Source organism: Salminus brasiliensis, chromosome 16 (genome assembly GCF_030463535.1).
Source record: "Salminus brasiliensis chromosome 16, fSalBra1.hap2, whole genome shotgun sequence".
In the NCBI taxonomy this organism is placed as follows: Eukaryota; Metazoa; Chordata; class Actinopteri; order Characiformes; family Bryconidae; genus Salminus; species Salminus brasiliensis.
In genome coordinates, this window is record NC_132893.1 from 35025387 (window position 1) to 35048233 (window position 22847).

The 22847-nt window shown below is 42.4% G+C and overlaps 2 protein-coding genes across 5 annotated transcripts in view; both read left to right on the forward strand.

Annotated features, from left to right (window-relative positions):
- The window catches only part of csgalnact1a (chondroitin sulfate N-acetylgalactosaminyltransferase 1a), a 43330-nt gene extending 32261 nt beyond the window's left edge, over positions 1-11069 (forward strand). For both annotated transcript variants that reach the window (XM_072659573.1, XM_072659574.1), the window contains exons 6-9: positions 5737-5915; positions 6537-6631; positions 7539-7620; positions 9784-11069. In XM_072659573.1, coding sequence (XP_072515674.1) covers positions 5737-5915; positions 6537-6631; positions 7539-7620; positions 9784-10073 — 646 coding nt within the window. In that variant the 3' untranslated portion in view covers positions 10074-11069. The remainder of the gene's footprint in view (positions 1-5736; positions 5916-6536; positions 6632-7538; positions 7621-9783) is intronic.
- Positions 11070-16799: 5730 nt separating this feature from the next.
- Positions 16800-22847, forward strand: part of plpp1a (phospholipid phosphatase 1a) — a 40517-nt gene continuing 34469 nt past the window's right edge. For 2 of the 3 annotated variants that reach the window (XM_072659703.1, XM_072659705.1), the window contains exons 1-2: positions 16800-16987; positions 17141-17274. In XM_072659703.1, the coding sequence (XP_072515804.1) occupies positions 17217-17274 (58 nt within the window). In that variant the 5' untranslated portion in view covers positions 16800-16987; positions 17141-17216. Of the gene's footprint in view, positions 17012-17140; positions 17275-22847 lie in introns of all 3 variants that reach the window. The other variant, XM_072659704.1, reaches the window with a different exon arrangement.

Below are 22847 nucleotides of genomic sequence, written 5' to 3' on the forward strand. Positions count from 1 at the left end.
GAATAGAAATGCCCCCCCCTAATTACTCCCTGCTTTGGAACTGCTGTGTGTCTCAGGCGCTTCCTCTTACTCGTCAAACGATGTCATTGTTGGGGTCATGTGACCAGTGAGCCCCCTGTCTCTGTGGACGAGTGCTGTGTGATCTGCTCGGACGTTCAGCGCATGAATAATGTCTTTTCATTTACACACCAAACAGCATTCCTTCAACACACACACACACACACACACACACACACACACACACACACACACACTGAAATATTCATTCCCTCACACACTAGGAGGATCAGAGTCAGACTACAGACTGCAAAAAACTACAGGAAATACAAACACACACACACACACACACTGCCTTGTGTGTAAGGTAGTTAGAGGGTTTGTGTTGAAGCTTCAGATCAGTGTTGCAGTGACCTTTAACCTGAGAACCCTCTCTCTCTCTCTCTCTCTCTCTCTCTCTCTCTCTCTCTCTCTAGGGAACAGAAATGTCCCTAGTCACTCTTCCCTATACTATAACCCTATATAGAACCATATTTAGGGAACAGAATTGCTCATAGTCACTCTTCCCTATACTAGAACCCTATATAGAACCATATTTAGGAAACAGAATTGCTCATAGTCACTCTTCCCTATACTAGAACCCTATTTAAAGAACAGAAATGTCCCTAGTTACTCTTCCGTACACTGGAAACCCTATATATGGAACAAAAATGCCCCCTAGTTCCAGTTCCCTACACTGAATCTCTATATAGAACCCTATATAGGGAACAGAAATGCCCCCTAGTTCCTGTTCCCTACACTGAAACGCTATATAGAATTCTATAAAGGAAACAGAAACGGCCCCTAACAACAATGTCCTACTTTGGAACCATATATAGAACCTATATAGGGCACAGGTCACTGTTTTCTACATTCAAACCCTAAATAGGACCCTGTATATGGGAACAAAAATGCTATACCGAACCCTATACAGAACAGATATGCCCCCCTAATTGCTGTTCCCGACATTGGAACCCTGTATAGAACCCTACATAGGGAACAGTAATGGCCCTCTAACTCTGTTCAGAGTGGTGTTGAGAATCGGACAGACTCTGACTCTGGCTCTTTAGCTGTTACTGCAGAATAAATAAGAGCGGTTCAATGGGCATCAGTATTCTGGGTGAAGAGGACAGTGTGTGTGTGTGTGTGTGTGTGTGTGTGTGTGTGTGTTCCCCTTCTTCCCCTTTCCTCTCAAATGAACACAAATTATTCATGGTTATCGATTCACCTTGGCCGTGCGGATGTGTGTTCAGCCCTCTGTAAAGCGGATCAGCGCAGATGGAGCGTTCCGCCGCAGCCGGACTGAAGATAACTCTGTTAGCACATCACAGAGCATGGAATATCAGGACAGCGCTCAGAGCGGAGCGGGGGGAGGGGTTGGGGGGGTCGGGGTGGGCGCCTAATAGAGCGTGTGTGCTTATAAATTAATCATGGGGGCTGTGTGTTGGGTGGATAGCCCGAGGCTCTCTGACCACTCTGAACCGGGACAGATGATGTGTGTCGGGTGAAGGGGTGGACGGAAATTGATTGGCAGAGTCTCTCTTAGTTCTCTTTATACACATACACTACATGTCCAAATGTTTGTGGACACTTCTTCTAATGAATGCAGGCCAGAATGTTGGATGATGATCCCCACCCCACCTCATTCTCAACTCAAAAGTACTGGATGGAGCTCCACCACCATCATTCCAGCGAACACAGTTCTTCCACTGCTCCACAGCTCCTCAATGCTGGGGGGCTTTATACCCACCCCTCTAGCCCACGCCTGGGATTAGGCAGCATGGAGCCAATAGGGTCATGATGTTGATCTGCTCCAGAGAGTCCTATTCTATTGGCAGTACTTCTTCTCTACAGGGACTAGACAAGCTGTGTGTGTGCATTTGCACATCTGTGTCAGCAATAGGTGCAACTTAAAGTAGCTGAATGCACTCATTTGAAGGGGTGTCCACAAACATTTGGACACATTGTGTATGCGGACACATGCTCTTCCAGTGTCTCTTCTGACAAGAATTATATAAAGATGAAAGTAATAGAGAGCCTTTACTCTACTGGGAAGGCTTTGGAACATGGCTGTGAGGAGAGATGGATTGATTGAATACAGCCATAAGAGCATCAGTGGACCGGGGGGGGTTAGACCCCTATACACAACATGTTCTTGAAAGAACCTATTATATTATATAGGCAATATTATATTATATTATATTATATTAATATATTAAATATTAGATTTGAGCTTCGTCAGGCCACATGACCAGAGACTAAACCCGTTAATCTGTTCATGCATGTGTACTCTTTTTGCACACTGGTGGGTTGAGTGTGTGTGTGTGTGTGCGTGTGCTAGTATAACACACTGGCCTGGAGTGACAGTAGAGTGGAAAAATGCGAGAGCGGAAGACAAGGAGTGCTAGACAGTCCCCAAAACCTCAAAAAAACAAGGCAGTATCACTAAAGGAAATATTTGCAGTCTGTTTTGGCTGAAAGCAGGTTGAATCATACACACACACACACACACACACACACACACACACACACACACACACACACACACACACACCCTGTGAAAACACCAGGCCCTGTTCTAAACCTGTTCTGCCAATAAACCTGGAATAAAACAGTGTTTGCCGTCGCTGTCTGTCCTAAATCCGCTCTGAATCTGTGCCATATTACTCTCAGGGAGAGCTGAAATACACTACATGTACAAATGTTTGTGGACACCACTTGTAATGAATGCATTCAGCTACTTTAAGTAGCATCCATTGAAAAGTCTGCTGGAACGGCATGGTGCCAGATACTACATATACCACTTTGAAGGATCTGCTGGAATGTTATGGTGCCAGATACCACATGTATTGGTTGTGCCATATACGTGATATACCACCTTCAGAGGATCTGCTGGAATGTTATGGTGCCAGATACCACATATACCACCTTCAGAGGATCTGCTGGAATGTTATGGTGCCAGATACCACATATACCACCTTCAGAGGATCTGCTGGAATGTTATGGTGCCAGATACCACATATACCACCTTCAGAGGATCTGCTAGAATGTTATGGTGCCAGATACCACATATACCACCTTCAGAGGATCTGCTGGAATGTTATGGTGCCAGATACTACATATACCACTTTGAAGGATCTGCTGGAATGTGTTGGTGCCATATACGTCATATACCACCTTGAGAGGATCTACTGGAATGTTATGGTGCCAGATACCACATATACCACCTTCAGAGGATCTGCTGGAATGTTATGGTGCCAGATACCACATATACCACCTTCAGAGGATCTGCTGGAATGTTATGGTGCCAGATACCACATATACCACCTTCAGAGGATCTGCTGGAATGTTATGGTGCCAGATACCACATATACCACCTTCAGAGGATCTGCTGGAATGTTATGGTGCCAGATACCACATATACCACCTTCAGAGGATCTGTTGGAATGTTATGGTGCCAGATACCACATGTATTGGTTGTGCCATATACGTGATATACCACCTTCAGAGGATCTGCTGGAATGTTATGGTGCCAGATACCACATATACCACCTTCAGAGGATCTGCTGGAATGTTATGGTGCCAGATACCACATATACCACCTTCAGAGGATCTGCTGGAATGTTATGGTGCCAGATACCACATATACCACCTTCAGAGGATCTGCTAGAATGTTATGGTGCCAGATACCACATATACCACCTTCAGAGGATCTGCTGGAATGTTATGGTGCCAGATACTACATATACCACTTTGAAGGATCTGCTGGAATGTGTTGGTGCCATATACGTCATATACCACCTTGAGAGGATCTACTGGAATGTTATGGTGCCAGATACCACATATACCACCTTCAGAGGATCTGCTGGAATGTTATGGTGCCAGATACCACATATACCACCTTCAGAGGATCTGCTGGAATGTTATGGTGCCAGATACCACATATACCACCTTCAGAGGATCTGCTGGAATGTTATGGTGCCAGATACCACATATACCACCTTCAGAGGATCTGCTGGAATGTTATGGTGCCAGATACCACATATACCACCTTCAGAGGATCTGTTGGAATGTTATGGTGCCAGATACCACATGTATTGGTTGTGCCATATACGTGATATACGACCTTCAGAGTATCTGCTGGAGTGTCTTGATGGTAGATACCACATATACCACCTTCAGAGGATCTGCTCAAACTGTCTGCTCACCATTTGTTGAACATCTGCACTGGAACAGTGTGTGTGTGTTTGTGTGTTTGTGTGTATGTCCTTGTAGAGGAAAAGCTGGACACAGTCAACAAAAGCACTAAGAGCACTATTTTGTTTACAGTCACTCAGTGGAACTGAAGCCTGATTTAGCAGCACTGTAGCGGTCAGTGTTCCTCTGGGACTCGCGTTTCTCTGCTCTGTGGTGTTTTCTCAGCAGTGCTTCTCATCGCTGGTCAGTTGGGTTTAGATAAGGTTGTCAGAGCTGCTCTGTGGTGATGTTGTTGTGGAATATCTGGAAAGATACAGAAATAGAGCTGGAGTTCCTAACATGGCCCTGACTGCAGCTCCTCTGGTAGAAGAGCCTGGTCTGTGTGACTGAAGTAACTGCCAGAGGTGTGACCCCAGAGTGGACAGACATTCCTGCGGGAACTTGGCTATTCCTCACCACTGAGTAAATCTTTAAAAGAAAGAAAGAGGGATAGAGAGATTGTGGCACAGTGAGATCTCGCCGCAGGGATGGAGAACACTTCTCCTGATCTCCAGCTGTGCAGCTCCTCTGCTGGGAATCGTGGAACGTAGATGGATCTCCTTTATAATGGAGCTCTAATTAAGCATCCTGCTGCCCGCCTGAGGACCATCTCCCCTCCATCCCTCTCGTTCTCTCTCTTACTGAGGGTTTATGAGCAGAGCGAGAGTATTTCTAACTTCTACTGAGAACAACACATTCTGACCACTGTGTTTATTATTATATTACTGTGTCAGAGCAGTAAGCCAATGTGTTTCTAATAAAGTGGCCAGCGAGTGGAAGCACAAGTTAGTAGGTGCTTCTAATAAAGTGGCCAGTGAGTGCAATTACAAGACAGTAGGTGTTTCTAATAAAGTGGCCAGTGAGTGCAATTACAAGACAGTAGGTGTTTCTAATAAAGTGGCCAGTGAGTGGAAGCACAAGACAGTAGGTGTTTCTAATAAAGTGGCCAGCGAGTGGAAGCACAAGTTAGTAGGTGTTTCTAATAAAGTGGCCAGTGAGTGGATGCACAAGGTGGTAGGTGTTTCTAATAAAGTGGCCAGTGAGTGGAAGCACAAGACAGTAGGTGTTTCTAATAAAGTGGCCAGCGAGTGGAAGCACAAGTTAGTAGGTGTTTCTAATAAAGTGGCCAGTGAGTGGATGCACAAGGTGGTAAGTGTTTCTAATAAAGTGGCCAGTGAGTGGAAACACAAGGTGGTAGGTGTTTCTAATAAAGTGGCCAGTGAGTGGAAACACAAGGTGGTAGGTGTTTCTAATAAAGTGGCCAGTGAGTGGAAGCACAAGGCAGTAGGGGTTTCTAATAAAGTGGCCAGTGAGTGGAAGCACAAGGCAGTAGGGGTTTCTAATAAAGTGGCCAGTGAGTGGAAGCACAAGGCAGTAGGGGTTTCTAATAAAGTGGCCAGTGAGTGGAAGCACGTAGTGTGCTGTCTTTAATATGGCTGGTCTTTTCTCCTCTCTGTTTTTTAGGGAGCTGAATTTCCGAAACTTCACTCTGATCCAGCTGAATGAGGAGTTTTCTCGTGGCCGTGGTCTGGACGTGGGTGCTCGGGCGTGGAGAGGAGGAAACGTCCTGCTGTTCTTCTGTGACGTCGACATCATCTTCACCTCTGACTTCCTCAACACCTGCCGACTGAACACACAGCCAGGTGAGAGAGTGGGAGTCGGTGCAGGGCTGTAAACTGCTGCAGGGGAATGGGTTTTTTACATGTATTAAAATACACTATACGTCCAAATGTTTGTGGACACTTTGTAATAAAGCTGCACCTATTGCTGACACAGATGTGCAATAACACACAGACAGCTTATCTAGATGAACCTATCGGCACCATGCTGCCTAATGCCAGGCGTGGGCTAGAGGGATATAATAAAGCCCCCCAGCATTGAGGAGCTGTGGAGCAGTGGAAGAACTGTGTTCTCTGGAATGATGGTGGTGGTGGAGCTCCATCCAGTACTTTCGGGATGAGTTGGGAGTTGGGGATAATGAGGTGGGGTGATGATCATCATTCAACATCCTGACCTCATTAACGCTCTTGTTGCTGAATGCCATCAAATCCTCACAGCTCCTCCAGAATCTAGTAGAAAGTCTTCTTCTCTGGTCAGTAGAGGCAGTTACTCCAAGAAAAGCAGGAGAAGCTATTTTAATACCCTTGACTTCAGAAGAGACAGTGAATGAGCAAGTGTCCCAATACTTTTGTCCATATAGTGCATGTGTTATTTTTGGAACCTGTGCTTTAAAGCTGCGTGTCTTTCTCCTCTGTGTGTTTCAGGAAAGAAAGTGTTCTACCCCGTTCTGTTCAGTCAGTACAACCCAGCGGTGATCTATGGCAGCAGTGAGCACATCCCACCCATCGAGCAACAGCTGGTAATGCAGCTTCCGCTTGATCCATCACGTCGCCTGTGATTGATTACGGGCAGCGGTGTGATTAAATACATCTAGTAATTACAAATATGCAGCATTTACTTTCTGGGGGAGTGCGGAGGGCTTGATTGTGATGAAGTGTGCGTCCTCGCAAGGCAAAGTGAGGGATTAAAGGAGCCCTTCAGCTTCCACTCACTGGCCACTTTATTAGAAACATCTACCACCTTGTGCTTCCACTCACTGGCCACTTTATTAGAAACACCTACTAACTTGTGCTTCCACTCACTGGCCACTTTATTAGAAACACCTACTAACTTGTGCTTCCACTCACTGGCCACTTTATTAGAAACACCTACTAACTTGTGCTTCCACTCACTGGCCACTTTATTAGAAACACCTACTAACTTGTGCTCCCACTCACTGGCCACTTTATTAGAAACACCTACTAACTTGTGCTCCCACTCACTGGCCACTTTATTAGAAACACCTACTAACTTGTGCTTCCACTCACTGGCCACTTTATTAGAAACACCTACTAACTTGTGCTTCCACTCACTGGCCACTTTATTAGAAACCCCTACTGCCTTGTGCTTCCACTCACTGGCCACATTATTAGAAACACCTACTAATTTGTTCTCCCACTTACTGGCCACTTTATTAGAAACACCTACTAACTTGTGCATCCACTCACTGGCCACTTTATTAGAAACACCTACTAACTTGTGCTTCCATTTACTGGCCACATTATTAGAAACACCAACTAAGTTGTGCTTCCACTCACTGGCCACTTTATTAGAAACACCTACTGTCGTGTGCTTCCACTTACTGGCCACTTTATTAGAAACACCTACCACATATCAATAAAGGAGACGATGAGGATGAAGCCTTTAACTGCGTTTCCTCTCTGCAGGTCATTAAGAAGGACACCGGCTTCTGGCGGGACTTTGGCTTCGGAATGACCTGTCAGTACAGATCGGATTTCATCAACATCGGTAAATATACAACATGCCAGCGGAGAAGCACAAATTACGCCCAGGCTTGTGAAATATATGCAAATTGATCAATTAAATAATCATTTACATTTCCTGACCAACTGGTTCCTGGGATGACTCTGCAGGGTTATAGCGTAGGACTATTGGACTAAAGTATTGGGACACCTTCTCATTCACTGTTTCTTCTGAAATAAAGGATACTAAAAAGAGCTGATCCTGCTTCTGTTGGAGTAACTGTCTCTACTGTCCAGAGAAGAAGACTTTCTACTAGATTTTGAAATAGCATTGCTGTGAGGATTTGATTGCGTTCAGTAACAAGCGCATTAATAAGGTCAGGATGTAGGATGATGATCCTCACCCCACCTCATCCTCCCGCAACTCCCCAACTCATCCCATCCAAAAGTACTGGATGGAGCTCCTCCACCATCATTCCAGAGAACACAGCTCTTCCACTGCTCCACAGCTCCTCAATGCTGGGGGGCTTTATATATACCCCTCTAGCCCACGCCTGACATTAGGCAGCATGGTACCAATAGGGTCATGTTTATTGATCTGCTCCAGAGAGTCCTATTCTATTGGCAGTACTTCTTCTCTACAGGGACTAGACAAGCTTTGTGTGTGTGCATTTGCACATCTGTGTCAGCAATGGGTGCATCTTAAAATAGCTGAATGCCTTCATTACAAGGGGTGTCCACAAACATTTGGACATGTGGTGTATCAAACCTTAAGCTGTATATTGAGAATGAGCCACCACCTCAATAACATCTAGTCACTGGTGGTCTTACGGTGGTCCTGATAGGCTGATGAACCGCACAGTAACAGGGTGCTCCTCTGTAGTAGGTGTTTCTGATAAAATGTCCAGTAAGTGTAGATACAGGCTGGGTGTATCTCATGGACTGGCCCCTCAGGTATTACATGCCATCTGTATCCGACTGGGTTCGAGTCCCAGTTGTGCCGTACGCCATCTGTAGCCACACGTCCATCACAGTAACACCGTCAGGTTCCTCTGATGGGCTGAAGGTGGGGTTCAGACTCTCTGTCTGTACGAGTGAGTGACGGGAGTGGGCCAGGCCGTGTAGATAGAACCGGGCTATTAGTGTCGTCCTCCGAGTGCCTCCAGGCCGACGCCAGGAGAAAATTGGCAGTAAAGGCATCATTAGCCAACTGGGGCCCATCTGCTGGTGAGGAAATGCTGTGATCTCCTCTGTTTCTGCTGAGCGACTGGGTTAGTGTGTGCTCCTCTCAGCACAACACTGACAGTTCACATCAATCAGGCAGAGTCAATATGCTCCTCGCTCCTTTTTCTCGGCTTGGATGGGAGTGATGAGGAGGCGAGCTTTTTAGAGCGCTTTTGGCCTAGGAACCCTTTTGACCCTTTGAGGTCGCCCCTTTAACCAGGCAGAACTAAAGCCTGCTGTAAGTCCAAAGGTGTGAAAAGTAGAGGCACTCATTACTAGGGTCCACTTACTGGCCACTTTATTAGAAACACCTACTAACTTGTGCTCCCACTCACTGGCCACTTTATTAGAAACACCTACTAACTTGTGCTCCCACTCACTGGCCACTTTATTAGAAACACCTACTAACTTGTGCGCCCACTCACTGGCCACTTTATTAGAAACACCTACTAACTTGTGCTTCCACTCACTGGCCACTTTATTAGAAACACCTACTAACTTGTGCTCCCACTCACTGGCCACTTTATTAGAAACACCTACTAACTTGTGCTCCCACTCACTGGCCACTTTATTAGAAACACCCACTAACTTGTGCTCCCACTCACTGGCCACTTTATTAGAAACACCTACTAACTTGTGCTCCCACTCACTGGCCACTTTATTAGAAACACCTACTAACTTGTGCTTCCACTCACTGGCCACTTTATTAGAAACACCTACTAACTTGTGCTTCCACTCACTGGCCACTTTATTAGAAACATCTACTAACTTGTGCTTCCACTCACTGGCCACTTTATTAGAAACACCTACCCCCCCCCCTCGTCTAAAACCCATTTGGGGGGCTGACTGAGTTGTGGGTCTGTTTTAATGGTGGTGGGGTTTAGTTTACAAGTTTTCAAGCAGTACCTGGATGCACTGATACGGTCGATCTCTATCCAGGTGTGGTCCTCAGGTGTAACCGTGCTCTGGGCTTCTGTTCTGTTAGGTGGTTTCGACGTGGACATTAAAGGCTGGGGAGGTGAGGACGTCCACCTGTACCGGAAATACCTCCACAGTAACCTGCTGGTGATCCGGGCGCCGTCCCGCGGACTCTTCCACCTGTGGCACGAGAAACAGTGCGCTGACGAGCTCCCGCCCGACCAGTACAAAATGTGCATGCAGTCCAAGGCCATGAACGAGGCGTCGCACGGCCAGCTGGGAATGCTGCTCTTCCGGCACGAGATCGAGGCTCATCTACGCAAACAGAAACAGCGCAGTGGTGCCAAGAAGGCCTGAGGGACGAGACCATCACACACTCCTCACACACACTCCTCACGCACACTCCTCACACACAGCTCAGATCCAACCTGAATCTCATTAGGGTCTTCAGTGGAGACGGATTGGTGGGATCAGGTGGAGCAGATTTGAGTTGGAATGTGTGGGGTTGAGATATTAAAGCGATAGTTTGGTGAAAATGGAGGAAATATACTTTCCTTTAAAAGTTTCAGTGTTTTTCTTAATAGCAAATCAGACTGGTTTCAGATAAATGTATAAAATCTGATCTAATCTAAAATCTAATCTTCACTAGCTTTCAATGCAGTCAGAAGCTACAAAACTATAGAATAATTAAGAAGTTTTCAGAATCATAACATACTAATAATGATCTGATTCACAAATAACTTAGAAAACTGCACAAACACCCAGAAAGTTGTAATAAAAAAATATATATATTTAATATATCTAGACTAAAGTTAAAATTAAAATGAAAACTAAAAATTAAATTAGTATTCAGTATGAAAAGTTTTAAGAAACATCCAGTATAAAATTGTTTCATTATTTAAAAAATATATCCAGACTAAAGCTGAGATAAAATTAGTATCCAGTATAAAATTATTTCAGAAACAAGTTGTAATCAAATTTAATTGAAGGTAATTGAAATCAGTGAAGGTAACAGTTATAAATACATTTTGTTGACTTTTATTTTGTTTAATTTTTGTTTTGAATTTTAATGTAGTAGTTTATTCATTTACGGTCTGAAGGAGCTGTACTCTCTGTGTCATAAGGTTAAAGGGAGTTAAAGGGGTCATATCTTTCACTTCTCTTTCAAATTCCAATTTAATTTTATATATATATATATATATATATAGACTAAAGTTACAATTAAAATTAAAAACTAAAAATTAAATTAGTATTCAGAAACATCCAGAATGAAGTTGTAATATAAATTAGTATCCAGTATGAAATTATTTTTAAAATATCCAGAATAAAGTTCTAATAATTTTAGTATCCAATATGACATAATTTCTAAACATTTTGCAGGTTAAAGTTGAAATAGAATTACTAAAGAATTAGTGTTATGGAATTATAATAAAATACATACTTTTAAATTATTACAAAATTAATATATGCAACTGTTTAAAACTGTCTTAAACTGTCAGAATAATATTCTAATAACATTAATATCCAGAATGCCTCAAATTTCAAGTAATATTTGAATTTTGAGCCCAAAACCAAAACAGGATGGTTTACACTTTAATTAAAACACTTCAAAATGCCTTTTCCGAGTTAAATGATCAAGTTTATTCCAGTAATTCCAAACTTTTGAACGGTGGTGGGGGTCGCGCAGACCATCATATGATCTTAATGAGGTCACACACCTCTGTCCAGTCCAGTACAGGGACAGAAACCACAGAATCAGGTGTATTAGAAATGACTGAGGAGCGTGTGATGGCCTGCAGTTAGCATTGTGCTAATTGGTGGGATATTAGCTTGCATTACTTGTTAGGGGTGAAGGGTCAGTAAATACAATTTTTTCGGCCAAACTATCGCTTTAAAGACAGGAAGAGTTGGAAAACTGGGCCTCACAAACACACCCATGCTGAACCCATACATGGAGATGTGTGTGAAGCAGCTGATGGGCAGCTGATGGGCAGCAGACGGGCGTTCCCGAGGCGTGGGTTTGACCGATGACTCTCCGAGTCCTCAGGGCCTCCTTCACTCCCCATGCTGTTGTTAGGGTTCAGGGACACAGGGACTCAATGCATGGCTGCTTAGTAGCAGGGTGGAAGCATGAGGCTGGAGGATGTGTGGGAATGCAACTGCCCCCTTGTGGCCTTCTGAAGAAATGCAGCAATCAACAACATTGAATAATGAGCTTGATTTATTATTTTTTGGATAAATATTAAACACTGTGCTCTTGAAAGCATCAGAGATCTGTGAAGATCAGTGAAGGTTATAAGATCAGTAACAGTTATAAATACATTTTGTTGACTTTTATTTTGTTTAATTTTTGTTTTGAATTTTAATGCAGTAGTTTATTGATTTACGGTCTGGAGGAGCTGTACTCTCTGTGTCATAAGGTTAAAGGGAGTTAAAGGGGTCATATCTTTCACTTTCTAGCATTGTGTTTTCACCCAGATTTACACTATATGGACAAAAGTATTGGGACACCTGCTCATTCATTGCTTCTTCTAAAATCAAGGGTATTAAAGAGCTGATCCTGCTTCTGTTGGAGTAACTGTCTCTACTGTCCAGAGAAGAAGACTTTCTACTAGATTCTGGAGGAGGAGCATTGCTGTGAGGATTTTTTTATTTGATTGCATTCAGTAATCAGTGTGTTACTGAATGAGGTCAGGATGTTGCATGATTGATCACCACCCACCTCATCCCAAAAGTACTGGATGGAGCTCCACCACCATCATTCCAGAGAACACAGCTCTTCCACTGCTCCACAGCTCCTCAGTGCTGGGGGGCTTTATTATACCCCTCTAGCCCACACCTGGCATTATTATTAGGCAGCATGGTGCCAATAGGGTCATGATGTTTATCTGCTCCAGAGAGTCCTATTCTATTGGCAGTATTTCTTTATGTACAGGGATTAGACTGTAGCTGTGAGTGGATGCAGTCAGCAGTGGATGCAGCTTAAAGGAGCTAAATGCATTCATTAGAAGGGGTGTCCACAAACATTTGGACATATAGTGCATTTATGCACCAAAACCTGTCATAATTCATTTCTACATGAGCATTTTCTGTCCTCTCTCTGCATCCCTTCCAATTGTATGATTGTATGCGGGTCTTGTGAAGGAGTCTGGGGGCTGTTTTGGCAGCACAAGGTGGACCTACTCAATATTAGGCAGGTGGTTTTAATGTTGTGGCCGATCAGTGTACACCAGAAAGCACCTTGTCCTGTAAACGGTCAGGTGTGGGGACATGTCTTTGTGGACAAAGTAGATACAGGGCTCCTTATTAAACCCTGTTGGAGCAGATTTACCATATAAGGAGTCAACAGAAGCCTTAAAGGGCCCCGATCACCTCTATTGATGATGCTGTCGGTGGAAATGCTCTGAGAAAGAGCTTAATTAGCCCAGTCCAGGTGATAGTGATTAATCAGACCATGACTGCGGGAGCAGTTTAATGACGAGTGGTTCAAACAACTACAATTTTAACCTTTTTTTTTTAGTTTTATGGTTTTTTACAGTTTTTTGGGCCTTCTGGATAACTGAGGAGTTAAAGGGGAACTTCAGCCTTTTTCAACCTGATCTCTATTTGCTGTCCTTTAGCTCACGGTCAGTTACCACATACTGTCATTTCAGCATGTTTCCCCCGATGCGGGAAAAAACACAAAACACACGGACAGAACCCACCCACAATAGAAGTCAATGGGCAGATGCTGAAGCTACTGCCAAGTGGCTCATGTTTGAATCTGCTCAGTAGTGTCATCTTTACATCCTCTTTGTTATTATTGATCAGTAATCAAACAGGATCGATTCAAACCGGCTCAGTTAAAGCTAGCTATGTTTTAAGAGGTCAAGCAACTGCCCACAGACTTCTACTGAAGGCCGAGTTTTGTTCTTCTCTAACTACGAGCAAATGTGTCAGAAATGATGGAGTGTCGGTGGTAATCGGTCATACAGTACAGATACAGCCGATAGAGGTCAGGATGAAAAATACCGGAGTACACCTTTAAGCTGTTAAAGGAATACGTCTGTTTTTTTCGGTGTGATCTCGATCTGCAGCAGGAGAGCAGTACAACTGATTACCACAGACGGACGTTTCGAAATATTTCCCAGAACTGAAAAAAACAAACAAACAGAAAAGCCACGGACAGGAATCCCGTCTACAATAGAAGTCAATGGGCAGATGCTGAAGCAGTGTGTTAGGGATGCGGCAGATAGAGATTTAGCTACAAATCACTGCAGAATTCCTTTGTCGTGGCCCTAGTGGGAGGCATAAGGCGGCATGATGGTGTTCCTCTGTGCCCCCAAAAACTGGTGTACCTTTTTATTTAATTTAATTTAATTTTATTATTATTATTTTATTTTTAATTTTTTTTATGACTCATGGAAACCAGTCACAGGCTGCTGGTCCTGTCCGACGGCTGTAGTGTTTAAATATGCATATTGAAATGAATTTAAAATGAATGGTGAACATCAGTGTAATTTGTGTTAACTTTCCCAGATGGTCTTGGACTTCAAGTAAAGTGGACGTTTCATCGTCCGAGTCATTTTGTCCAAGACTAAGCTCAGAATGCCACGTTTAATCCAACATGTTGTGTTAAAAAGATATATATATATAATATATATATATATTAGATATAATAAGATTATATTTGTTCCATTTATTTTCTGCACAGAAATCAGATTCAAAGGATCAGAAATGTGAAGAACATCAGTCATTGCGGGCTTGTAGGACGCAGAGACATAAAGAAGCAGAGGACAGTGGACATTTGGACAGTGTTATAAGAGTCGCTTTAGAATGAACCTTAGTGACTTCAGCAGGATTTGATGCATTTTGAATGATTTAGTTCCTCTGAATCGTGTTTAACACACTGTGCGATATGAAAATGTTCAAATGGTAAAATGTCTAACAAAGAATATTTTTTTGTAAATTGTTGATTCTGCATTTTATTATTGTATTTAAAACAATAATCTAGATTTATTATGGACAGAATTTTAAATAAATTAAAGCAAAATGAATGACTGATTTATCCGGCCTTCTTTAATTTACTCTCCAGATTGGGGTCTGAAGCAGCTGTTACCACTCTCCACCACCAGGCGGCAGCAGTCTCCCACTGTTTGAGCTGCATGTGTGGGTCAGGGTCATTAAGCTGTCCTGTACAGCTGAAATCAACTACAGAGGAGGAATGACTCTGGGCCAGAGTCTAACTTCACAGAAATGACAGAATTTACAGGTTACAAATTAAAGGGCCGGTCAATTATAATGTTCAAAATTTCCCTATAATTCAGTGAAGTTAAGAAAGAAGTGGTCAGAACAGTCAGTCAGAGTCGGGGTTCAGTGTGAAACTGAGCTTCACTGCAGTAAAACTGACCAACACAGATTTCTCTACAGTGGTGGTGAATCGGTCGCCATGAACTCCTCTCAGAACTCTGGTAGAACCGTGTCTCAGGCATCAGGCAGCGTCTTCATCACCATTAGGTGAAGAACTTTCTGTGAGGAGCTTTTATTAGACTGAGCCCCACATTTACACTCCAATAAAGCTTATTGATCACACGCCTCTGAAGTCTGACTTTCTGCAGCTTTACAGAACTTCTAGACAACGACTCCTCATATTTTCCTCCATGAAGCTCATGTTAATGCTCAGTAGAGCACAGAGACGCTCCTTTAATAGAGCTGATATTACTGAAATGCTTCATTTTCAATGGGCAGATCTGCAGCTGAAACAGGAGCCTAGTGCAGCCCAACATTTTTAACATCAACATTTTAATAGATCATTCTCCTCATTATGGCTTTTAGAGAAATGGGGTTTTGGGGAGGGGGGGGGTAGTGCACTATAGACCCCTGTGGCGCGGCCTAAGCTTTTGGCCTTTGTTTTCCTTCCATTACTTTTACTTTTCTACTTGAAGTGGTTCTGAAACCAGTACTTTTACACTTTTACTGGAGTAAAAAGCTTCAGTTGATACTTCAGCTTCTATAGAAGTCTTTCAAACCCTCGTATCTCCACTCACTTCTACCTGAGACACCTTTGACACAGACACGGGAGCCCCCTGAAACAATGGCACCCCTCCACTCCACCGTCCACAAATGTGAGCGATCGTGAGTGATGCTGGTTGACCAGCTAGTTCAGAAAACTCAGATGAGATCCAGCTGCTGGCCTGTTAGTTTGGTCCAGCTTTTGTGATCCATCAGATCAGACTGGATCAGATTAGATCGATGAAATCACTGAACTGTTCTGGACCTCAGATCTAAAGCTCTCACTTCCTTTTACAGTGCCTGGGAGGAAACTTGGGGTACAAGTCTGGGGCAGATTGTATAAACAGCATGCTGTATGCATTTCTACACCATTTTAACACTTTTATTTTGCTGTTTTATTTTATTTGTGTTAGCATTTTGCTAGCTAACTATTTAGCTCAGTGAGTTAGCTAGCATACAAGTCTTTGTGTGAGGTATGGCCATGATAAACCAGAAAATGTGCTACTAATTAACTAACTAATTTAAAGATTAATTTTATACATTCGAAATATTTTTCAGTCAGTAAATGGTGGCGATATTTATATAATCAAATAAAAAATGCGATTTAAATAAAATATTTCGCTTTTTTTACATTTGTAGTTTCTAAAATGAAACGTCTCCACGCATCTAGCGCTGCGCAGGCGCCTTCAAAACTACAACTCCCATGATGCATTGTGCATGTGCCTCAGCGCGGAACAGTCGCTAATATTACAATATTATTTCAATTAATTTACAAAATATAAAGACGCAATGCGAATTATTACACAAATTACAAACCCTCATAGCACAATTAAACCCATAATGCCAAAATATATAAAAGTTTTATACACACGGTACGTTCCTATATATACAACACGACTGTAGCTAGCTAGCTACATCCCTGCGTAGTGATAGAGTTGGGTAGCGCTAAGTACATAAATGTTTATAAACTAAATGGTTGTATTATCAGATTTTAATGCTAAAAGTGATCATTTATGATCAATAATTAATGGACAACACGACCACCAACGCCCTCAGTGGGAGGAGCCACAGAGGAGAGAGGGAGTCACGTGACTCGCTGCGGTGTGTCCTGACCCAGCCGGGCTGGACGAGCGAGGCGAGGCGTGCTGAGCTGCTGGTGCTGCTGGGGTCGTTGTTTTTAGTTTTTGTGGGCTGGTACCTGGTTTTTAAACCTTTGCGATGCTCAGTGTGTCTCCGGGCTCTCCTCCAGGCCTCCTGCTCGAGCTGACCGTCCTGTCTCGGTGATTATCAGTCGCCATTGCTCAGTTCAGTGCTGTGCAGCGCGGCGCGTGCTGCCTCTACTACTTCTTCTTCTTCTTATTATTATTATTATTTACATGCCTGTCAGTCTGTCAGCGAGGGCTGATCGGTGTTATTCTGGGTTTTGGATGCAGTCTCCGGTGTGTGGAGTGACCCCCCTGCAGCCCCTCCGCCTGTTTTGAACGAGAAGACCCCCTCCATTGCTCCAAGATGTTTGAGACCAGAGGGATCCCCTTCGTGCTGCTGGACCTCGCCTGCCTCGTGCTCGGTATGTGTTCCTCCAGGCTGTGCTCAGTTGCATCAGTTGCATCAGGTTTTTACATTTTGTTGGTCTTTGTTTTTATGCATGGGATTGTCACCCTCCCCTGAAGTCTGGGGGGCATGTGACTGCCTGTCCTAATGTTTTTAACAGGTTTGACCCCCATTTCTGATTGACTGACTGTACTATCATAACAGGACTGGAACTGACTGCACTAAAAACAGCAGAATCATCTCTATTTGGAGACCTCGTGCTTGTGTTTATTTAATTCATTTAATTTATTTAATGTTATTAGTTTATTAACAACACACACACATTATATTCAGGGATATACACACATATTCAGGGAATACTACCCCCTCCCCACACACACACACACACACACACACACACATGCAATTAAGAGTCATTTGCAATTATCTGATACTTATCAAATATATAAATAATATTGTTATTGCTTTTTACTTCTATTATTTATATTGTGTATATAGTGGTAATTTATCTACATTTCTGTATCTGAGTGTCTTGCTACCCCTTTTCTGCTGGGACACTGAGAGTTTTGTATACATATATAGACAAGTCACCAAAACAGACTGTTTAATTGTAAGGGATATAGAGAGAATAGAAATAAGATATAAACATAAATTCATTTTTAATACAGGAATCAATATAAAAGTGGAACTCTGGGAAATAAAAGAATACAAGAAGAAAATGTAGATATGGACCTTTAAAAAATCACAGTTGAGCTTTTTTAAGCACACTATTCTTTATAACTCTATTCCTAAGTAAATACCTAGTATTGGCTTCACTAAAGAGCTCATAAAGACTCTCTAAGGATCTATGGTGGGCATCCAGTGCGTCCCACCCTGAGCTAATATTATCATTGCGAACCCATTGTTGTCATCAGAACCAGCAGACCGTCAGACCGCCGCTCTCCAGTCTGTTTACTTCACTAAGCACACAAGGACACGATACTGTGATCTGTGTTATATATGAATATGAGCATGTGAAAACATTACTTACATTTGATCAGCGTGTCTTTAGTAAAATAAGAAAGTTCTGTTTGGATTATGTCCTGTTATTATATCCTAAGCTCTTTTCAGATGAGTTCCCTCTATAAACTGCTTATAACCAGTGAAAGTGGTTAAATAATCGTATATTAAATGATCTACTGATGAGCAGCAGCAGCAGGTTATGGATCATATAAGCTGTATTAATAAGTTTTGGGATGTTTTGGGTGGCTGAATGGTATCGGTACACTGCGAGGTCCAGGTGTCGGTGCTTTATCACTTCATTCTTGATGTTTTCAGTGGTTTAAAGCTCACTGCTGGATCATCTGGTGGAGAGATCTGTCTGCTAAGTATGTAAATGTAGAAGAGTGACTCATGTTCCTCATTGGAGCATCTGACTTTACTTACTAATTATTCGCTCAGTCAGGAGCTTTTCCTAACCTGTGATGGAAAGACTGATGATTTATGGTGGTTATGACCTATCAGGACCTCTGGTGATCTTCTGCTGATTGGTTGGTTGATTGATTTTGGATTTGATTTATGTCTCAGTTCAGTTTAGCTTCAGTAAAGTGAGTCATATCATCGCTGTCCAAAGAAAAACATGTATCTCCAAAATGGTGATTTTACAGGAGATGGCTAAAACATCCTGAACTCTGAATGGAAGTCAATGGAAAATAGGAGTTTATTCCAAGTGATTTTGAGCATTTCTATTGGTCCATTCATCCAAACCTATTTACACAGTGTACAGAAGCAGCTACATGATTCAAACCAGGATTTTAAAAATGAAAATGGCCAAAAGACTGGAGATAATGGAGATGGTCAGATTCCATGTATGATTGTCACATTAGCTACAGAGATGCACACAATTTTTTAAAAAATTGATTTATTTTATTAATTTAATTTAAAGTTATTAGTTTATTAACAATTACAACATGAAGAAAAATGATGTGTGATTTTACCAGGGGTTTCCAAAGCTTTGCATATATATATACATTGACAAGTCACCAACACTGACTGTTTAATTGTACTGCAATTGTAATTGTACAAAAACAAAAAATGGGCAAAATACTGGAGATAATGGAGATACATGGTTTTTCATTGGACAGCCGCGATACTTATATATCAGTCTTATGCAATAATTTGAGCACTCCTGGTCAAATTCCATGTATGATTGATTTTCGGTGTGTAAATAAGTCACATTATCTACAGAGACACACGTGAGTTTCTTTTTCATTTTGATTTATTTTATTAATTTAATTTAAAGTTATTAGTTTATTAACAATTACAACATGAAGAAATGTGTGATTTGACCAGGGCTGCCCAGAGTTTTGCATACGTATATAGACAAGTCACCAGAACGGGCTGTTTAATAACTGGAAATAAAAGAATACAAGAAGAAAATGTAGATATTGGTCTTTTAAAAATCACAGTAAAGCTTTTTAAGCACATGGAGGCCGAACTCTATACCTAAGTAAAGTATTTGCTTTACTAAAGAGCTCATAAAGACTTAGTGTTAGTGATGGTGGTTAGTGATGGTGGTTAGTGATGGTGGTTAGTGATGGTGGTTAGTGATGATGGTTAGTGATGATGGTTAGTGATGATGGTTAGTGATGAGTCAAGTCAAGTCAAGTGGGTTTTATTGTCATTTCAACTACATACAGAGTAACACAGTGAAATGAAACAACGTTCCTCCAGGACCATGGTGCAACATAGACAGTGCATACAAAACACAAGTGCAGCACAAACAAACAAGTGCGGACAGACAACACAGTACAGACAGAGGATAATAAATAATGACTGTAGTGTGCAAGTTGTGCAATGTGCAATAAATAGAGTCCAGAATGGATGGATAGTGATGGTGGTTAGTGATGATGGTTAGTAGTGATGGTGGTTAGTGGTGATGATTAGTGGTGATGGTTAGTGATGATGGTTAGTGGTGATGGTTAGTGATGGTGGATAGTGATGATGGTTAGTGATGGTGGATAGTGATGGTGGTTAGTGATGATGGTTAGTGGTGATGGTTAGTGATGGTGGATAGTGATGATGGTTAGTGATGATGGTTAGTGATGATGGTTAGTGATGATGGTTAGTGATGGTGGATAGTGATGGTGGTTAGTGATGATGGTTAGTGATGATGGTTAGTGATGGTGGATAGTGATGATGGTTAGTGGTGATGGTTAGTGATGGTGGATAGTGATGATGGTTAGTGATGATGGTTAGTGATGGTGGATAGTGATGGTGGTTAGTGATGATGGTTAGTGGTGATGGTTAGTGATGATGGTTAGTGATGATGGTTAGTGATGATGGTTAGTGATGATGGTTAGTGATGGTGGTTAGTGATGGTGGTTAGTGATGGTGGTTAGTGGTGATGGTTAGTGATGGTGGATAGTGATGATGGTTAGTGATGATGGTTAGTGATGGTGGATAGTGATGGTGGTTAGTGATGATGGTTAGTGATGATGGTTAGTGATGGTGGTTAGTGATGGTGGTTAGTGATGATGGTTAGTGATGATGGTTAGTAGTGATGATTAGTGATGGTGGTTAGTGGTGATGATTAGTGATGGTGGTTAGTGATGATTAGTGATGATGGTTAGTGATGATGGTTAGTGATGATGGTTAGTGATGGTGGTTAGTGGTGATGGTTAGTGATGGTGGTTAGTGATGGTGGTTAGTGATGGTGGTTAGTGGTGATGGTTAGTGATGGTGGATAGTGATGGTGGATAGTGATGGTGGTTAGTGATGATGGTTAGTGATGATGGTTAGTAGTGATGATTAGTGATGGTGGTTAGTGGTGATGATTAGTGATGATGGTTAGTGATGGTGGTTAGTGGTGATGGTTAGTGATGGTGGTTAGTGATGGTGGTTAGTGGTGATGGTTAGTGGTGATGGTTAGTGATGGTGGTTAGTGATGATGGTTAGTGGTGATGGTTAGTGATGATGGTTAGTGATGGTTAGTAGTGATGGTGGTTAGTGATGGTGGTTAGTGATGATGGTTAGTGATGGTGGTTAGTAGTGATGATTAGTGATGGTGGTTAGTGGTGATGATTAGTGATGATGGTTAGTGATGGTGGTTAGTGATGATTAGTGATGATGGTTAGTGATGATGGTTAGTGATGATGGTTAGTGATGGTGGTTAGTGGTGATGGTTAGTGATGGTGGTTAGTGATGGTGGTTAGTGATGGTGGTTAGTGGTGATGGTTAGTGATGGTGGATAGTGATGGTGGATAGTGATGGTGGTTAGTGATGATGGTTAGTGATGATGGTTAGTAGTGATGATTAGTGATGGTGGTTAGTGGTGATGATTAGTGATGATGGTTAGTGATGGTGGTTAGTGGTGATGGTTAGTGATGGTGGTTAGTGATGGTGGTTAGTGGTGATGGTTAGTGGTGATGGTTAGTGATGGTGGTTAGTGATGGTGGTTAGTGGTGATGGTTAGTGATGGTTAGTAGTGATGGTGGTTAGTGATGATGGTTAGTGGTGATGGTTAGTGGTGATGGTTAGTGGTGATGGTTAGTGATGATGGTTAGTGATGGTTAGTGATGGTGGTTAGTGATGATGGTTAGTGATGATGGTTAGTGATGGTGGTTAGTGATGATGGTTAGTGATGGTGGTTAGTGATGGTGGATAGTGATGGTGGTTAGTGATGATGGTTAGTGATGGTGGTTAGTGGTGATGGTTAGTGGTGATGGTTAGTGATGGTGGTTAGTGATGATGGTTAGTGATGATGGTTAGTGATGGTGGATAGTGATGATGATTAGTGATGATGGTTAGTAGTGATGGTTAGTGATGGTGGTTAGTGATGGTGGTTAGTGATGATGGTTAGTGATGATGGTTAGTGATGGTGGTTAGTGATGATGGTTAGTGATGGTGGTTAGTGATGATGGTTAGTGGTGATGGTTAGTGATGGTGGTTAGTGGTGATGGTTAGTGATGATGGTTAGTAGTGATGATTAGTGATGGTGGTTAGTGATGGTGGTTAGTGGTGATGATTAGTGATGATGGTTAGTGATGGTGGTTAGTGATGGTGGTTAGTGATGATGGTTAGTGATGGTGGTTAGTGATGGTGGTTAGTGGTGATGGTTAGTGGTGATGGTTAGTGATGGTGGTTAGTGATGGTGGTTAGTGATGGTGGTTAGTGATGGTGGTTAGTGATGATGGTTAGTGATGGTGGTTAGTGGTGATGGTTAGTGATGGTGGTTAGTGATGATGGTTAGTGATGGTGGTTAGTGATGGTGGTTAGTGATGATGGTTAGTAGTGATGATTAGTGATGGTGGTTAGTGATGGTGGTTAGTGATGATGGTTAGTAGTGATGATTAGTGATGATGGATAGTGATGATTAGTGATGATGGATAGTGATGATTAGTGATGGTGGTTAGTGATGGTGGTTAGTGATGATGGATAGTGATGTTTTACTGGTAGATCTGATTGGTTGGGTGAATGATTTGGGTGGTTGGTTGGTTAAGTGGCTTATTGGTTGTTTGTTTGGATTGATTGGTTGGATGATTGGGTGGTTGGTTAGGTGGTTCATTGGTTGGATGATTTGGGTTGATGAGTGAGTGGTTGGTTTGTCAG